The sequence below is a fragment of the Argiope bruennichi genome, chromosome 4 (assembly GCF_947563725.1).
Source record: "Argiope bruennichi chromosome 4, qqArgBrue1.1, whole genome shotgun sequence".
NCBI lineage: Eukaryota > Metazoa > Arthropoda > Arachnida > Araneae > Araneidae > Argiope > Argiope bruennichi.
In genome coordinates, this window is record NC_079154.1 from 137562391 (window position 1) to 137581986 (window position 19596).

General features: G+C 28.1%; 1 protein-coding gene across 6 annotated transcripts in view; it reads right to left on the reverse strand.

Moving 5' to 3' along the window:
* Positions 1-398: 398 nt before the first annotated feature.
* LOC129966801 (membrane-associated guanylate kinase, WW and PDZ domain-containing protein 1-like) overlaps positions 399-19596 on the reverse strand; it is a 70917-nt gene continuing 51719 nt past the window's right edge. For all 6 annotated transcript variants that reach the window (XM_056081373.1, XM_056081372.1, XM_056081371.1 and 3 more), the window contains 5 exons: positions 13754-13909; positions 12438-12472; positions 12122-12292; positions 5478-5616; positions 399-3044 (listed from right to left, as the gene is read on the reverse strand). In XM_056081373.1, coding sequence (XP_055937348.1) covers positions 3040-3044; positions 5478-5616; positions 12122-12292; positions 12438-12472; positions 13754-13909 — 506 coding nt within the window. In that variant the 3' untranslated portion in view covers positions 399-3039. The remainder of the gene's footprint in view (positions 3045-5477; positions 5617-12121; positions 12293-12437; positions 12473-13753; positions 13910-19596) is intronic.

The following is a 19596-nucleotide window of genomic DNA, read 5'->3' on the forward strand; positions in this document are numbered from 1 at the left end:
GACTGTCTCGCAAACTGAAACTAGACTGATCTATACAGGAAAAAAGGGGCGCATTTCTGCATTACAGAATCGTGAATGGTATTGTTTCATTTTCGGAAGCTGTGGCTACGATTTTTTATTCTTGCAATCTTTAGAGATCAGCATTTTTTAGATGGGAGGAAAAAAATAACTAAGAAACTTAAAATTCCCTGTATTTTCCCGAAATTTATGAAAAGTTCCAGGTTTTACAACATTTTCCCTGTAATCTTTAAATTCGGTGTGTTTTCCTGGTTTCCTATATTCTCCCGGTGGCGTGACAACCCTGCATTAATACGATTCCGATTTCTATCAAAAAATTTAATCTCAATTATTAAAAGAAAAAGCAAAAATTTAATAATATTTTTTTATTTATTCTCTCATGTACAGACGGAATTGTTTTACACAATTTAAAGAAACAAACGTAAACTAAAAAACAAACACTTGAAATAAAAATACTTCACAAAAAATAGATAAAAGGCACCAATTCCTATAAAAGAACACAAATTTTGTTATGAATAATGAATAAACACTTTTAATTAAAAACCTTAACAATATTTTAACATAAACCATTTACATTAAATACCAGACAACATGTTAAATGTTACGGCTCTGACAAAATAACAAATGTATATATATTACAAAAATGTAAATGATGTACTGTAAATAAAAACATTAACAAAAACAAGACACATCTGCATCCCCCTCCTCAAGTCAACAATTTCTTACAATTACTTTTTGGCAAATAGAATTTGGCTGAAATTTCAGTTAAAAGAAAAATGTGTAATAAAATGAGCCAAGCCATTCTCAAAAGATAAAATATTGGTAAACATCTGATAGTTCAAAATTCTCAGTTAAAAAGAACAAAACTAGCACGAATTACAAACAAAATTTAATAATTAAAATCAAGAAAAAAATATATATATACTTGAAAATTCAAGTCCTGCATTTTTTTCTCCAAATAAATATTAAAAAAATAAATTAACTTTAAAACAATAATGGACAGTGGGAAACTGTGCAATTAAAAAAAATCAAAATATCTCCAAGATCTAAATAATTAAGGAATGTAATTCAATCATTCTGTTATCACAGATTGGAAGACAAAATTACAAACTACAATTTTAAAAATATTTTCTTCCATCACGCAATAATTATTTAATAAAATTATCACTGGTCATCAAATGATTTCATCGTTTCAATATCTTTTCTATAAAAATAGCCCTACCATGAAAAAACTCTTATATATAGCATATAATAAATACTTCTGTAAAACCAGTGCTCTTTTTCTATACACAGAAAAGAAGAATGATTGCTGCTATTATACAAATTTTTCATGAATAAATATTTTAAATTATACTTCATAAAAAGCAGAAATTTTATTAAATGCATTTAACGAGTAACAGGTATAATGTGTAATCTTTAAACAGTGCAAAATGTGAACACAAAACACATTTGTAGATAATATTTTCCATATAATATCTTTTGTTCATAAAATAATTTTTTTCATTTTTGTTACGTTAGACAAATTAATTACACTTAAAAAAATAAATTCTTAAAACACAATTAAACATTTTTTATTGTAAAAAAATGTTAATGATGTATATAATTATGATAAGAATTATAGCATAAGACTATATTTGACTGTAGTTTGAAACAGATGTATTTCTATTTCTTAATACTGCATATGTATATTTATTTACCAATACCAATTAATATGAAATTACTAACTATAAAAAAATATTTAACTTCAATTTACTGTGATAAACTTGAAAGTTAATTTTTTTTTAATTATTATGCAACAGAAACATTAATTTGGAAAATTAACTTTCAATTATATAAATCTATTTTCATTGACAAATTCTGTAATTACCAATTATCAGAACTTTATATTATTAATTCTGAAGTTGTAATATTCTTTTAGGAAAAGACTTAATTGTAGTTATGATTTGTTAGATGAATGGAATAAATTCATCTAATTCCCAAATGGGAAGGAAAGTGTATTTCAAAAGTAAAATGCCATTTCAGATTCTCTTTTAACATACAGACTTCTGACAAAAAAAAATTTAGTGACCAAGCAGCAGATATGAAATAAATCGAAAACTGATATGAGTATTTTATTAAATTTTATTAAAGACTAAGACCTAAGGCTGGCATAGTTTACAATTTTCCATTTGCATTAAAAAAATAAAAAAAACATCTATAAAGATTTAGCAAATAAATTGATAGCAACTAAAACAAAAATTGAATTTTTTAGTCTTGATATTTTATATATTTTTTATGAAATATACAAATTCATATCAATATTTTAATTCTGTTTTTCTTAAATTAAAATTTAAAACTGTGATTACAATTTTAATACAATTCAAAATTTTTACTAATACCTAAGAAAAAAAAAAACAGAAAGCTTCAATAAATAAATACCCAAAAAGTTTTTAAAAAAACATAATTGATAAACAATAAATGTATAAACAGTTCACCTAATATCAAATAAAAATATTTCATATATAATAAATACTTCTAATAAAAACTCTTCAAATAAATGGAATGCTTACTGCTACAACATTGTCATCTAATTTTACAACCAAACCAAGAACAAATTAACATACTATTGTCAATACAAGAGTAGAAAAATATGAATAATTTTATGAACAACTCTACATACAAGCTAATGTAAAGTGCTTTTGATATGTGTTGGATTCACCAACCTAAAAATTAACATATTAATTATTAACATATGTACACTAAATGATGTCAGATTTCTAACATGAATAAAATAAGTACAAATAAAATACTAAACTGACTAAATGTAAAATTTGTAAAGTATGTACAAAACATAATATTATAAAAAATAATTGTATAAACTAAATGGAATCTTGTGCCAAATAAGTTTTAAATTTTTGCCCATATGATACACACTGTAGAATAATTATTTTGTTTAAAATCACAATTTATATTCAAATAATGGATTAAAATTGATTTACAACAACATATCTAAGGCTAATGAAGTCTTCTGCTTTTTAATCTTCATTCTAATAAAAATAAAAACACTCTTTATTATCAAATTTTAAAAATTTTAAAAGTCAAATTTCAAAACATCATAAAATGGTAAATATTTTGTTTGTTTCACCTATTTGCATTATTTTTAAAAATTTACTCTTAATTATAGCAACAATAACCTCACAAAAATACATACATTTAAGATCATCAAAACATTCATATAGGTAGAAAAAAACTAAAGTAAAATATTTAGAAAAATTTATTAAAATTAGTACACTGAAAAATTAAATTTTAAAACATTTTTGTACTCTAAGATATTCCAAAATTATTAAGAAAAAAAGCATTAAGCATTAATTTTAAAGAGAATTTAAAACTCAAGGGAGAAAAATATTTGTAGCTCTAGCTCCAATCTCCCTGCAAGGCTTCCAACTGATATTTTTTGCATGTCTCATCCCAAAAATTTACAAATAGTACCTAGCCTATAAACATTATGATTACAAAAAATGCATATAGAAATATCAGATTAATACACAGCAAACGGAATCCTATTTTAGAATCATAAAATATTATCATAATTTTTAACTCTTCAATAGACTTGTCTGTGCATCCCTTATCACGTTTCTAAATGTTTAAATTTTACTATTTTTGAAATTTTAAGGGATCTGCTTTTGTTTTTGGACTTTTTAGAGATCTTTGGTTTCATGGACATGATATCTTTGGTTTTATGGAGGTGGTATCAGTTAAACCACCTGGGATCAGAAACAACAACATGTTTTTAAACAAATTTAAAGTGATTTGTCATAGATATTATAATTCAACATCAAAAATTAGTAGAATCCAGAAACAATCCAATTATTTCATATAATAAGATTGTCATATTACATATTTTAAAAACAAAAGATTCTATCTAACTACATAACACTGAAAATAAAACCGTTAAAAGACTCGTTCATCATAATAATAAAAATGCAGAGAAGCTGCATTATCATTAATTAAGGAATTCTGCATTATCATTAATTAAGGAAAGGAAGAAATTGATTTTTGGGAAGATGAATAACTATGTCATTAAATTTGAAAAGAAGAAGAAAAAAAACTTGCTGCAATTTTACATTTGATAATGCCTAAAACTCTAAATAAATAAATACTTTTATTTAAAACAGAATATAAATACTGTGATAGAATTATTTTGATTAATTCTAAATTTGAAAGAGATTTGTAATTCTATTGAGCATTGGCTAAGATAAGTATATTCATTTAACATTTTACATTTGTATATTAAACAGATGCAACCAATGAAATGGTCTAAAATTATCTAAAAATTTATATTCAAAATTTCATTACTAGGTCAATTTTGGACACAAAAAATTTTAGTGCCAAATATGGTTTTTTTTTTTTTTTTTACTTATTAAATAAATAATTATGTTTTACCAATATTCAGTAGTACCTATATTTTTTACTGTTGAATAAATTAATTTTTTTATGTCATTAAAATCCTTTTTCAATTGGAATTATATGTCTAACTTTAACAATTTAAATTTCATCTATTGAATCAAGAAAAGAGAGGACATTATATGAAAAGTATCTTGCATAATATATAAATTTTTAGGTACCTGGTTTTTGTATTGTAGTCTTAAAAGAATCTGAAATCATTTAAAAATAGTCAAAATTCCGTTTATTGATCATTCGACTAAAAGGGAATTTGAATACAGTGTTATCTTCACTGCTAAGAATATGAAACAAAGAAATAATGGAAAAGTAAGTTCATGGCTTTTAGTAATTCAGATAAGATGTCCCCTACTTTTGATATAGACACTAGAAACGAAACTAAGGAGCTGTTAGGGCAACAGTTTAAGATATCTTTATTACATCCAAATAGGCATGAGAAACTCATACAACTGACAAGTTAAAATGTTTTTAAGTTGGTGAGTAATAATTTGATTAATTTGATCAAAATGAGATCATTAAATTATATATAATTTCAATTTATCCATATTTTAAAAATAATTATTTTCTAATCATTCAAACTCGGGCTTCATTTCAACTTCCTAGTTGCACATGCTCTTATTTTTTCCATGCTAATTCTCCATATGCTGAAACATTATGCTTTCTCATTAAAATTCCCTTTTAAAGCTATATACGTTATGAATGCTTTCTCACTTTTTCTTTTCTGTGCTTTTTGCTTTTAAGTGATCCAGAATTTCATTCATGGTCAGGTATCTCAGGAAATCTTAATAATATTTCAAAACTGATCATCATTTTCATCATCAGCATGAGGAAATAAAATATTCATTAAAGAACTCCAGGTTACTTTTCCTTCCATATTTTAATTGTTGCAACTATCATCTAAATTTTAAAAATATACTAAAATGCAAAGTCTGTTATAAGAATTAAGATTAAAATGCATAAATCTAATTTCAATTATAAGAAAACATAAAAAGAGAAATGATTTACAAGACATCATGTACCTAAACTGCCATGAGTGTAATTCGTTCGCTTAATAAGTAGTCTCGCAGAATTTCCTTCCTTACGAATCAATTCAATTGCTTCAGCATGAGTCATATCTTTAGTACAAACTCCATTAATTTCAATGATTTGATCTCCAACCTTTAAGAAAAAAAATTTCCAAAATAAATTATGACAAATTCTTAATATATAAAACAAGAGATAAATGCCACATAATTATCAATCTGCTCAAGGGGGAAAAAAATTATACTAAATAGTGCACTGTAAAGACATCAGTAAGGAATGACGTCAGATAAATAAGCGATAAAGATGCGTAGAAGATAGATTTAAAAGTATACCAAATAGTATTTCTGATTTCTAAATTAACCACTGATATAAAAACTTTTATAAAACATGAATTAGAGAAATGTTCCAAAAACTTCATGAAGTTTTATAACAAAGATGTAGATGAAAACCTAATCCAGGAAATTTGTTTGCTATCGCAATTGATTTTGAATAAAAGAGATGTAAATAATACACAAGACATATTGACATACATAATAATTAGTTGTTATAATGAGTTATTTCCAAATGTATTAATTGTGTTAAAACTTTTCTTTATGTTATCAGTTACTATGGGGAGTGCTGAATTCTCTTTCAGCAAATTAAAATTAATAAACAATTATCTTCGGTCAAGCATATGTTGAGAACATTTAAATGCATTCACTATATTAAACATCGAAAAAGAAATTGCAAAAAATTGCAATTTTTCTGAAGTATTTGATGTATTAGCAAAAACAAAATCATGTATAAAATAAACATGCATTAACAATGTATATATTTTCCCTTCACGACAAATTAGTGCCCTAAATGACTTCTTGTACCCAGGCCATTTTATAGAGAAGTCTAGATCTCTGTAGTGAAATATAAATCAGTTATGTCTCATCTGATTACAGACAGTCCACTGTAGTTTCAATATTGTTTATTCCGATCATTCTCTTCAGCCTTTTTATTTAAATTAATGAACCATTTTGTTTAGTTTTATTTCCAAAGCCAATTGTAGTTTATACACTTTTGTTCTATGGCAAGTTATTTTTTTAAGTATTAATTTTGAATACCAAATTATGTGCCTTTCAAATGATGAAATACTATGTCAAGAGCCCTAACAGAATAATAGAATATCTTTATAAAGACAACATCAATAAATTCAGAATAATAGTCGCTGAATGAATTTTAATGAAAGTTTTGGATCACCTACTTTCAATGACAGAATCAAAATTTAAATGTTAAAATTGTGTGTTTTTTGAAGATTAGTAATTATTACTTACACTTAAAATAAAAAGTGCTGAAAATGCTTAAATTTATATTTTAGAGGTTACTGAAAATAATCTTGCAATTTTTCCTTTCCAAAATTCAAAGCAATAAATTTACAATATACTCAAAACAATAACATACAAAACATGTTTCTTTACAACTTTTCAGCATAAAGTGTTAGTAAATTTAAACATATTACATGACTGCTGAATGAAATTATCTGTAACTGTCAAACAAATATGCAAGATATGCATGCATAAATAAAGATGCTTATTTGAATTAAAATATCTTAATAATGTGTCCACTGTTTGCTAATTTAATTAAAAATTAAAACACTTTGAAATAAATAACAAAGGCAGATGATTTAAAACTGTAAAAATATATAAATTTAAGATTATTAATAGAAATAGACCTTTAATAAACACTGAAATGCAATGGAATTGCTAATTTTTTTTTTTTTTTTTTTTTTTTTTTTTAATATTTACAATACTGTCTATCTTAACTTTGCAAAGAATAATTTTTTCCTCGATTATTTGAATATATATCTTACACATTTTTTTGTCAAATAAAGTATCATAATACCATTTTAAAATAAGCATTTAGACTTTCAAAAACATGCTTATAAAAACAATTTATGATTACTGTTATCTATGATACAGATCAATGCAGAACTAAAGAAAAATTTTGAAATTTACTTTCAAAATCTTTATTTGTCAATAAATGAATATTATATGTATATACATAAAGTAAAAGATAAAATTTATAAAGAACTCTTTCAAAAATTTCAATTTTTAGGTTAATTTCAATGAATTTATAAAATTGACACAAGAAATACTAAATTAAATCAAAAATTCCATATAATAAAGCATTCAGTTTTGGTTACTAATATTCAAAGCATGACAGTTTTCATTATCTTAATATATATAAATTACGTGTCACGTTGTTTGTCCGCGATGGACTCCTAAACTACTTAACCGATTTTAATCAAATTTGCACACCGTGTGCAGTTTGATCTAACTTAAAAGATAGGATAGCTAGATTTTTTTTTGAATTTTTAATTAGAATTTTAATTATTAATTAAAAACTAACATTCCCGCCAAAAAAATCTTTTCATTTTTCCCATCGCCAAATGAGTACGGCTTCAGTTTTTTTTCCCAACAGTCATGAGGCTAGGCTTAAGATTTTTCGGCTGATTATTTGAAACGATTCTATTTATTTTCTTAATGTTTGGTGCATTTAAAATTAAACATGGTTAATTAATCGATCTTTCAGATTCATTCTTAAGTACTTTTGAATTAAAATAAAACAGAATAAAGAAAATTAAAAATTTCTAATCTGCATAGCGTTACCCCAACTGGCGTAGAAAAACTCACGCATTTGCGTTACGTTTCGAATCCGAATGTTCGAATTATTTATGATCCTATCTGAAAACGTTTCTCAGGAATAAGATATCATTTTCCACAATTATTTTTTAATGCATACAATAAATTTGATACGTTGCAAAGGATAAAGTATCACGATCTTATGTTTGAATTTTGTATTACTGTTCACGGTGGCAATTCTCAGAAATAATATATTTTATTTGAAAATGATTAATTACAAACGTTTTAACGGATCACTGATTAATATAACATACTAAAATTCTGCTTTTTTTTAATTATAAAGAAGTTTGGAAAAATACTTGGAGGTGCACACGGATAATTATTACTTTTCGTTTTGAATGAATTCCGATTCTTTATCTGACTGTTTACTAAGAAAAATGTTGCACGACAATAACATTTGTTACCTTCATTGAATTTTAAATTTAATTATTTTATTTCTTTTGTTAAGGATATCGTAAAAAAGGTAAGTGAACGAGCCAATAATGATTTCCTCTAATCGGATAATAAAAATATATTAACTCATTTGTATGCTAAATGAAATTTAATCTTTTTATATAAATTCTTGAAGATATGATAATAAAAAATGGTTACAATAATCGTTTCAGTTTTTCATTTCTTTACTAATAAACTGCATGTACGTATCAAGTTATGTCAGCTATCATTTACTTCAGCTACAATACTTATCATTATTTAATAAATGTTTCTGAAACTGATTTCATTTTGTAAATGAATTTTGAATTATTGCAACAGACAAATGTATCAATGACGGAATAAATCTCATGGCAACTTCATGTGTGGAATATAGAACTTTTTTTTAAAAAAATTCTTTCATTTAAGCTGAGGAAGCCAGAATCTGTATCTCTGAAGTTAGAGGATTTATTATACATCATAAAGGGTTTATACTAAGAAGGAAGGTATTAAGAAGGAATAAATTATTTGTTCATTATTTCACAGTCACAATTATCTGTTAGCTCCAAGCGATTCTAACAGATGGCGATATCTGTTGACTGGATTGAGTAAGTATTCTAACAGATGGCGCTGTGTTAAAAGTACCAACGTTTCACATAAGCTACAATTTAATGGCATAACCACCACGTGTTGCTGAGGCTAAAGTATAAGTTAAATTTATTTTGTAGTAAATGCAATACAGTGAAATTCAATTGTTCTTACTTTTTCAATTTTTGGTATTAGCATAGCCGACCACGTGTTATTTAGACTGAAGTATAAATTGAATTCATATTATAGTAAAAATAATACAATGGAATTCTTCTTGCTTTTTAATTATTAGTGCTTCATTGTTCAACAATCTTTAATTAAAATATATACATGTAAGTATTATCACAGTTATATTATTATATATTTGCTATACATCAAATCACACTGTATGATATATGTATTTTGATGGTTATGAGGTACTTAAGGCTTCAGGATCAAAAGATAACTAATATATATATATATGAAAAAAGGGTACAAAGCTTCTCACATTTTTTCAATAATTGTGCAGATATTTTTTTTTCATTATTTTTATTAACTTCCAAATACAACAGTTGTTACCAGGCGATCTGATGTCTTTTAAATCAATCGATACTGTTGTTGATGAAAATGATAGTGTAAATTTTCCAATTTAATTTTTAAATTCACTAGATATACCTGGAATGCCACCACATAACCTTCGATTAAAGATTGGTTCACCTATTATTCTCCTGCGTAATTTGAATCCACCTCGATTATGCAACGTTACGCATTTGGTCATCAAAAAGATCACCGGAAATATACTTGAAGCTACCATTTTAACTGGAAAGTTTAAAGGAGAAGTGGTCCTGTTGCCACGTGTTCCGATACCCTTCAAAAGGTTACAGTTTCCAATTCGTTTAGCTTTTGCCATGTCTATAAATAAGTCTCAAGGCCAAACAATGTCCATTTGTGGTTTAGATTTGGAAAATCCATGTTTTTCTCATGGGCAACTATATGTTGCATGTTCACTTGTAGGAAAACCGTCAAATCTATTTGTGTTAGCTAAAGACAGGTTAACCAAAAATACTGTGCACCGATTAGTGCTAAATTAAATTGAAATTAAAAGTATTTATAATTCAAAATAATAAACATTATTGTCAAAGATTTAAAACTATCTGCCCTACCTACCTCATTTATAAGTTTAAATGTTACGTGTTTTTTACTAACAACTTTGTAATGTACTCATTTGTTACAAACTTCAATACAAAAAATAAAGAAATTAATTTTTTTTATTATTATTATTGATTTTTGCTCAATATTAATGGTAGTAGAAAATCAATCATGGAGGTCCCCATGTTTTTTTACAAATGGCATCTGTGTAAAAAAGCATGGTGGTTCCCATGACTGGTGTTCTCCTACCGTTTCCCTTGAATAGTTTACTACTATGTAATATAACAAAAACCTTAGCCACAGCAACGAGTGGCCGGGTCTGCTAGTCTTAATATATATAAATTACATGTCACGTTGTTTGTCCGCGATGGACTCCTAAACTACTTAACCGATTTTAATCAAATTTGAACACTGTGCAGTTTGATCTAACTTAAAAGATAGGATAGCCCTTTTTTTGAATTTTTAATTAGAATTTTTATTATTAATTAAAAACTAACTTTCCCGCCAAAAAAATCTTTTCATTTTCCCCACCGCCAAATGAGTACGGCTTCAGTTTTTTTTCCCAACAGTCATGAGGCTAGGCTTAAGATTTTGCAGCTGATTATTTGAAACGATTGTATTTATTTTCTTAATGTTTGATGCATTTAAAATTAAACATTGTTAATTAATCGATCTTTCAGATTCATTCTTAAGTACTTTTGAATTAAAATAACACAGAATAAAGAAAATTAAAAATTTCTAATCTGCATAGCGTTACCGTAACTGCCGTTGAAAATTCACGCATGTGCATTGTGTTCTGATTGTTGACATGACAACCATTATCAACGGATGATTTAAATTATTTTTAGGTTAGTTGCATGTTTTTGTAATTAAATTGTATTTTTGTTAGTTATATATTTTTTGTATACGCTTATAGTTTTAAGTACATCGTTTTTTTAGTTTTTTTTAACCTGTTTTCAACTGATTATTTTAAACGATTCGTTTTATTTTCTTAGTGTTTGATGCATTTAAAATTAAACATTGTTAATTAATCGTTCTGGTCATAATGAATCTGAGAATATTTTGTTGACAAATTCTTGAAATATTACAAAAATTAGGAAAGATATTCTTTAGTGCCCATAAAGTTTAAATGCTCAGTGACTGTTTTCAGTAATCATATTACAAAAAATTACTTTGTTTCAGTAAAAAGTATTATTATATTAATTGCAGATTAATCCTTTCCACTTTAATTTATAGTATAAATTCTACGAAACTAACAGAAAATTACAGAGATACATATTACGTTATGACTGAAGGCGTTTATAATATTATCAGAGAATTATGTGACTATCAAAATTTGAAGTTTTAAAATATTTTGATGAAGAAGCTATTAAAATAGGAATTGCATAAAATATTTAATTATTAAAATTTAAATGAACATTAAGATTGGCGAACCGGCTGGTCGCCAAAGGCGGCTAGTAAATATATAGAGCATTAATCAAATGTATGTTTAATTTTTAAAAAAATTTAGGCAGCAAAAAGCAGAATGTACATGCTGTTACTATAGCCCAAACTGTGACTTATTGAAAAATTATAATATTTTCAAAAAATGTTAGCTAATTTAATTATTTAGAAAAATATTTGTGTAAAAACACTATTTTCCGTCATTTTATTTAATTAAAAAAATTTATAATTATTTATAAAATTTTTGCATTATATTTCAAACATGGTGAAGAGAAATGTACTGTAATAATTAGAGGGAATTAATCCAAAATTAAAATTTAAGGACATAAATTATTCATTAGCAATGCCATAATCAACATAATTAATAATAGACAGAATTATAATTTTAAAAAATTAGCTAAAACCTTAAGTTTTCCATCTTGTTGTGCTGGACCATTTTCTGCAATTCTCAAAACAAACAGTGGCATATTATGGAATTCTTTACCGCCACGAATACTGAAACCAAATCCTTTGGTACCACGCTGCAAGAAAACTGTTTGATAAAACTCTTCTTGATCAAGTGATACATCATCTCCCTGCATTAAAAAAAAAAAAAAAAATTAGTGTGCATTACAGATCAAACTAAAATTAAATTAATACAGAAATATTTTGATTTTCCATTTCTATTATATATTTTTATTAATCAAAGAATTGTATGAAAAAATATATAAATATATATACCTTTTGTGATAATGAACCATTGCTAGATTCCTCATCTGAAAAAGTTTGAAATTTTTTTTTCAAAATCTATTGTATGCAATGATTTTCAAATACTAGATAAAAAATTAGTAAATTCTGGAGTGAAAAAGGCCAGACCAATTCATCTTTAAAGTATTCAAGGGTAGTCTTATCTATGTATTAGTCATTTTAATAAGCAAGAGCAATGAACTTACATTTCCTGAGAACCTTTCTGTATAACCATTTATTAACTAGTAAATTCTAATTTACAATAAAATTCCAAAATATCATTAATAACTTATTTCTAAATTTAAAGGAATTCATATAGAAAATGTGCAAACACAGCTGACAATTATATTTTGCTGAGAGAGTAGCATTTTTTTTTTTTTTTTTTCTGACATGAGGCCTTTTTTATTGAAAAAATAAAGTATTTCAATAAAATACATTACAGAGAACTCACTGTCTCAAACATTTATGAGACCTTTACACAAATGAAGCCATTACCATTGTGAATAACATCCTTTGAAACTATGAAGAAATCTATATGTACCCAAAAGGCTGCAAGCTGTTCCTAATGCAAGAAAAATGCTAAAAATGTTTATGAGCGGGAAAGGATTGAATAAAAGACCTTAATAAATAAACTAAGCTTCTATTTTTCTTTCTCAGTTGAAAATAAATAGACAATTGCTCAGTAATAATGATAGTTGCATGAAATTCTCTTTAAACTCTTTTTTCAACAATTTTCTATTTTAAAGCACTGTAGTAAGCAGGTGGGATTAAATATTGATAAAACAGGAGAATATTCTACATCAAAATTCTGAAGAGTTTTCCACTATATAGAATTGTAAAGCCATTGAAAATCATTTGCAGATAAGATTATCATACACTTAGCATTTGTTTGCTAAACTACATGTTAAGTACTTTGTTACAGGCATAATAAGTTTGGAAGCACCCACTCTAGGGTTGAAATAATAGTAACTGTGAAAAAATAGTCTGCTAGAATCAGAATGAAAGCAATTGTAAAGGAATGCAGTGAGGGGGCAGAGCAAAGCAGTTGTTTTCTGTTGGAATAGTCATTATTTCAGATTGTAATATAATCATTATTCATTTTTGTCTTGCTTTCATTGATATACATTTGTAACTATCAACAATTATAACACTGTATATTAAATTTGTTTATATCTTTCCTTATTTCATAATGTTCATAAGAAACAATTTTCACTTCAATCTATAATTATGAATATGAAACAACAACTACACATAAAACTAATTCAAAAATCAACATATATATTTAAATCAACTGAAGGACATATAATTACCAATAGTAAGAGTGACACTATAGCCACAATCCTTAATCAAATTTACAATTTCTCCATGAGACATATTTATAATACTGATTCCATTGACAGCTAATATGATATCCCCAACATGCAATAGGCCACAACGTTCTGCTGGACTGCCTTCTATAATTCTTCCTGCAGGAAAAATAACCCAAACATACATTTTAAAAACAAATATTAACATTTATAAAGCTCGATTTTTATCACTTATGGTATAAATTTTCATCTACTTAAAAAATATATATTACACATCTGATTAATGTATAAAATGCAAAATGATAGATAAAGCCTACTTTCATACAACAGAATAAACATACATGTTACGTCATGGCATGCAAGAGCGCCACCTACAACAATTGTGATCTTGTACATTCGAATGCTGTAACCCGTTGAGAGCGGTTGCACAAAATAAAAGCCTGCTTAACTATAACGTCATCCGTATTTTCTTCTATTACATCCATTCTTCATGGACGATAACATTGGTCCGTCGAGCCGGAGCAAATACCATGGGTAAAAAAGTTGAAAAAAGCGATGACCAAGAAGCGGTTTCAGAAAAGAAACTAAATAAACTGAAAGGCTCGATAAAAACTACTCTAAAAAGAATCGAAAGTTTTAATGCCGAAAAGTCAGCTTCCAAGGACATTAACGCAATGGAATTAGAAGTGAAATTAAGGACAATTGCAAGCACAGTTGGACAAGATATCCGAACAATATTGTGGTATTGAAACGTCGGAAGATATAGAAACCATCCTAGAAGATATTGATCAAATAAATATACGGATTGAAGAAACAGAGGTAGGTCTGAAATTGCTATTAAATTCAATTAAAGATGAATTGAAAATAAACCCTGTTTCAAAGGATAATGCAGTAACTAAAATCCGACTACCCGAAATTCCATTACCAGAATTTTCTGGAAAAATAGCTGATTTTGCAAATTTTAAAAATTTATTTGTTAATTTAATTAGTAACAATGAGCAATTAAATGATTCTCAAAAGCTGTATTATCTCCGTGCATGCTTAGAATCGTCTAGTGATAACTTTCACTCACTCTTTGAAGCAGTATCAGATCGTTATGAAAACCAGCGTCAAATGATAGACTCTCATATACTAGAAATAATAAATTTTGAGAAAATTCGTAGCGAATCTGCTAAAGAACTGTGCGCTTTAATGGACTGCGTTAATAAAAACATCAGAGCGTTAAAGGTTCTTAAATTCGAACAAAATAAGCTATCTGATTTAATGCTAGTAAACATCATTCTACAGAAAGTAGTTAAAGAGACAAGGAAACAATTCGAGCTTTCTCTAAATACGGCAGAAATTCCTACATTTGAAAATTTGATGAAATTTCTAGAAAAGCGAAGTTCTTTGTTAGAAAGTATTAACCGTATTCCTAGTAAATACGAACGTCCACAAAATACGAGCATATTTAAAAGAGCGAAAACATTTATAGTTAATAATAAAAATTCCAATGCTAAAGCTTGTATTTTATGCAAAAACTATCACGCACTATTTAGATGCGTTACTTTTCAAAATATGTCTATCGAAGGCAGAAAGAACTTTGTTACGAATAACAAATTATGCATTAACTGTCTTAAATCTCATCCGGGGATCTGCAAATCAAAATATTCTTGCAACATTCCAAGTTGTGGTAAAAGGCATAACTCACTCATACAGGACTGCCGCGTGGATATTAGGCGCCCTTGTTCAAATTGAAATTTGGTGCCCCTTTATGGGATGTGAAATACTCTTTTATAGTATTCAAAATTTGACTTTCGAACTGAAAAGCTTTAAAATTATAATATTAAAACACGTTTGTCTTATAGTTTATTGTTTTTTATTATTACTTAAATTATCTTATTGTTTTTTTATTATTTCATAAATTTTAAAAACGAGATAAGGATAAAACATTTTAAAGTAAAATATAAAAATTAGAAAATATATTTAAATATGGATTATCCTAGCTTTAGCAGCTACAAACGCTCGTATCAATTCCTTTATATTTAATTTATCCAAAATTTCACTCTCTATGGATATAATTGACAAGTCCGGTAAGCTCTTCTGCGCCATGGTAGATCGCATGTAGTTTTTTGTAATTTTAAGTTTTGAAAAAACTTTGTTCTCCAGTAGCCACCGAAGCTGGAAGGGTTAAAGAAATCCGTAAAGCTATTCCAATATTTGGAAATGTATCGGTAAGATTGTTTTCATTTAAAATATCAATCGGGTGGCATATCCTCTTTGGTAAAACATCGCAAAGATAAGGGTATTCCCTATTAATTCACGGGCACACTCACATGGTGGTGCCGCCACCATCATAACGAAAAAAAAAAAAAAAAGCAAACTAAACAATGACGTTCAGCCGCAACAGCTTCACAGCACATACATGTTACAAATTCTTATATTTTTAACACGTTTTCCGTGTGGTAGCACTAACTCTACATGTGTTTTTATTGTTCGTATCGGCAATCAAATTTTATTTTACACAAACGAAAACAACCCGCAGGAACGAAAATAAAAGTAAAACTAAATTAAAATAAAAATTAAATCTCATTTTATTGCTTAGAAAATACAAAACATGCAAAATTGCTAGCGTATAATTAACAACTATTATTTAAGTAACATTAAATTTAAAAAAAACTATAAGTACTATAAGTTTTGGCGCCCCCGTGGCCCAGGCGCCCTTGTGCGGTGAACAATTTTGCCACCCCTACGCGGCGGCCCTGCACTCATACATGATGAGTCAGCTGAAAAGCACGCTATCACTTTAGATTCAAGGGCACGGGCGAGCGAAAGCCAAACAGATGCAGAACCGAAACTAAACGTACTAACCGAAGTATCTGCTTTGACATTGAATCCGAGAGAGACTAAACAGGCGATAGAAGGCAATCAATCAGTTATATTAAACACTCTTCTTATTTATGTGAAAACTGCAGATGGTCGCAGAGTTCAATTAAGAGGGCTCTTAGACAATGCTTCGACTTTATGTATTCTTCGAGAAGATGTAGCTAGAAAATTCGGAATCAAACTGAAATCTATAAAACAAGGTGTAACTGGTACAAATGGAATTATGCAGTTTATTAAACACGCTGCTAACATTGAAGTATCAAATCGAGATTATTCATTTTCACACATGGTGAAATGTTCCATTCTTCCTAAAATAACCGATGAAAATAAATATATCTGCGATCGAAATTAAATATATCTGCATTAAATATTCCCTCTTCAATTGAACTAGCTGATTTTAATTTCCATACACCAGGTCAAATTGATATACTATTAGGAAGTGAGTTATTTTTTGAGATTTTAAAACCTGAACAACTTCGTCTGCAAAATGGAGATGTAATATTACAAAATACAAAGTTTGGTTATTTAGTTACAGGCATTCTTCCCCAGTTACCTCAAAAAGCCAATTGTTTTCTCGTAAGTGAACCAAATTTAGATGAAGCAGTTCAACAATTTTTTGAATTGGAATCATTGCCGGGAAATGCTAAAGAAATAACAAAGAGTGAAGAAGAAATTTATTGTGAGGAGCATTTTGTTAAAACCTATAAAAGAGATAAAACGGGAAGATTTATAGTTCATTTACCCATAAAGGAAAATGCTGAATCATCACTAGGAAATTCCAAAGAAAATGCAATCAAGCGCCTAAATAGTATCTGGAATAAACTAAACAAAAATAATACTATGGAAACCTTATATAAGGAATTTATGCGAGAATATGAGAGTTTAGAACACATGGAGGAGATTAAAATTGAAGCTGATAGCAATGTGAACTATTACATTCCCCACCATGCGATATATAAACCTGAGAAAACGTCAACTCCCTTAAGAGTGGTTTTTGATGCAAGTGCAAAAACAACAAGTGGATATTCTCTGAATTCCATTTTACTAAATGGAGGTATTCAGCAAGATCTTTTTTCCACAGTAAGTAGATTCAGAAAGCACAGATATGCATTTAGTGCAGATATTAAAAAAATGTACAAACAAATACTTATCGATCCCACTCAAAGAGACTTACAGCGTATTGTCTGGAAATCAAGTGCTGATGATCCAGTGAAGATTTACAAACTGTCTACAGTAACCTATGGAACAGTTTCTGCGCCATTTTTGGCTACCAGGACCTTAAGAGCTTTAGCAGATGAGGAAAAAAAAGGACTTTCCTAAGGCTGCAGATGTGATTTGTTCTGATTTCTACATGGATGACATTCTGTCAGGGGATGCAACACTAGAAGATACTAAAAATCTTCAAACCCAGATTTCTGAACTCCTCGGAAGAGCTGGATTTGAGCTTCACAAATGGGTCGCTAATAACTCTAATTTACTACAAAACCTGTCTACCACATCATATTCATTTTCGAAAGAACAAGGTGTTAGTTCTGTAGAAACATTAGGTATGTTTTGGGATCCAAAAAAAGATTGCTTTACATATAAGGTAAAGATCAAGCCTAAGGACTCTTTTACAAAAAGGGAAGTGCTGTCAGAAATAGCGAGTCTTTATGATCCACTTGGACTTTTAGGCCCTCTCATTACCAAGGCAAAAATATTTATCCAAGGACTTAGGAAGATTAAACTGGGCTGGAATGAAAAATTACCATCTGATGCAATGACAGAATGGAAAAAGTTCTACATAAAACTCTCGGAAGTAAACAACTTCAGAATTCAAAGGTTTATTCTACTTCCTGATGCAGTTCGCATTGAGATTCATGGATTTTCTGACGCATCAGAACGTGCCTATGCTGCTGTTGTCTATTTAGTGTTTCACCCAATCTGGACAGTTTAAAACTAGTCTAGTGTGCAGCAAATCCAGAGTGGCTCCATTAAAGTCACTTACCATTCCCCGACTTGAACTGTGTGCTGTGTTGCTGTTATCTAGATTAGTGAAAAAGATAGTTCCAATTCTCCAATTACCTATTGATGTCATCTCATTGTGGACAGACTCTACTATTGTTTTGGCATGGATCAAGACTGAGCCCTATAAGCTAAAAACATTCGTCAGCAATAGGGTTGCGGAGATCCAAACACTTACATCAGATTGCCATTGGAAACATGTAAGCAGCAAAAACAATCCCGCTGACATTATTTCTAAAGGATGCAGTGCAGATGAACTCATAAGGAATAAAATGTGGTTTTCTGGTCCAGATGAACTTACTGATGAACCAGTGGACAATCAATCCATGAAGGATTTTGCTTTTTCTGATGAACTAAAATGTGTTGTGACTCTGAACATTAATGACTTTAATTCAAATTTTTATGATGAACTCTTTAATCTTACAAATAATTTCATAAAATTAATTAGAATAGTTAGCTTTATTTTCAGGTTTATTAACAACACTAAAACTAAGGAGTCTCGTAATAAGATAAATAAATATTTAACTACTGAGGAGCTGCAAAGAAGTACTGAATATTTAGCTAGTGTAGCACAGTTGAGTGAATTTAAATCAGAAATAGATGCACTAAATAAAGGTAAAAATATTTCAAAAACAAGTAAGTTAAGATCTTTAGATCCATTCTTAGATGAAAAAGGATTACTTAGAGTTGGAGGTAGACTTAAAAATTCTGACTTGCCATTTGAATCTAAACATCAAATAATTTTACCCAGTAAGCATACATTCACTAAGTTACTTTTTGAGCATGTACATAAAACATGTCTACATATTGGTGCACAAGGTTTGTTACATCAAATTAGATTACAGTACTGGCCCTTAAATGGTAAAGGTATTTCAAGGAAAATTGTCCATAATTGTATTAGATGTTTTAGGCAAAGGCCTAGGGTGTTAGACCAGTTAATGGGAAATTTACCTTCAGAGAGAGTAACTCCTAGTTCT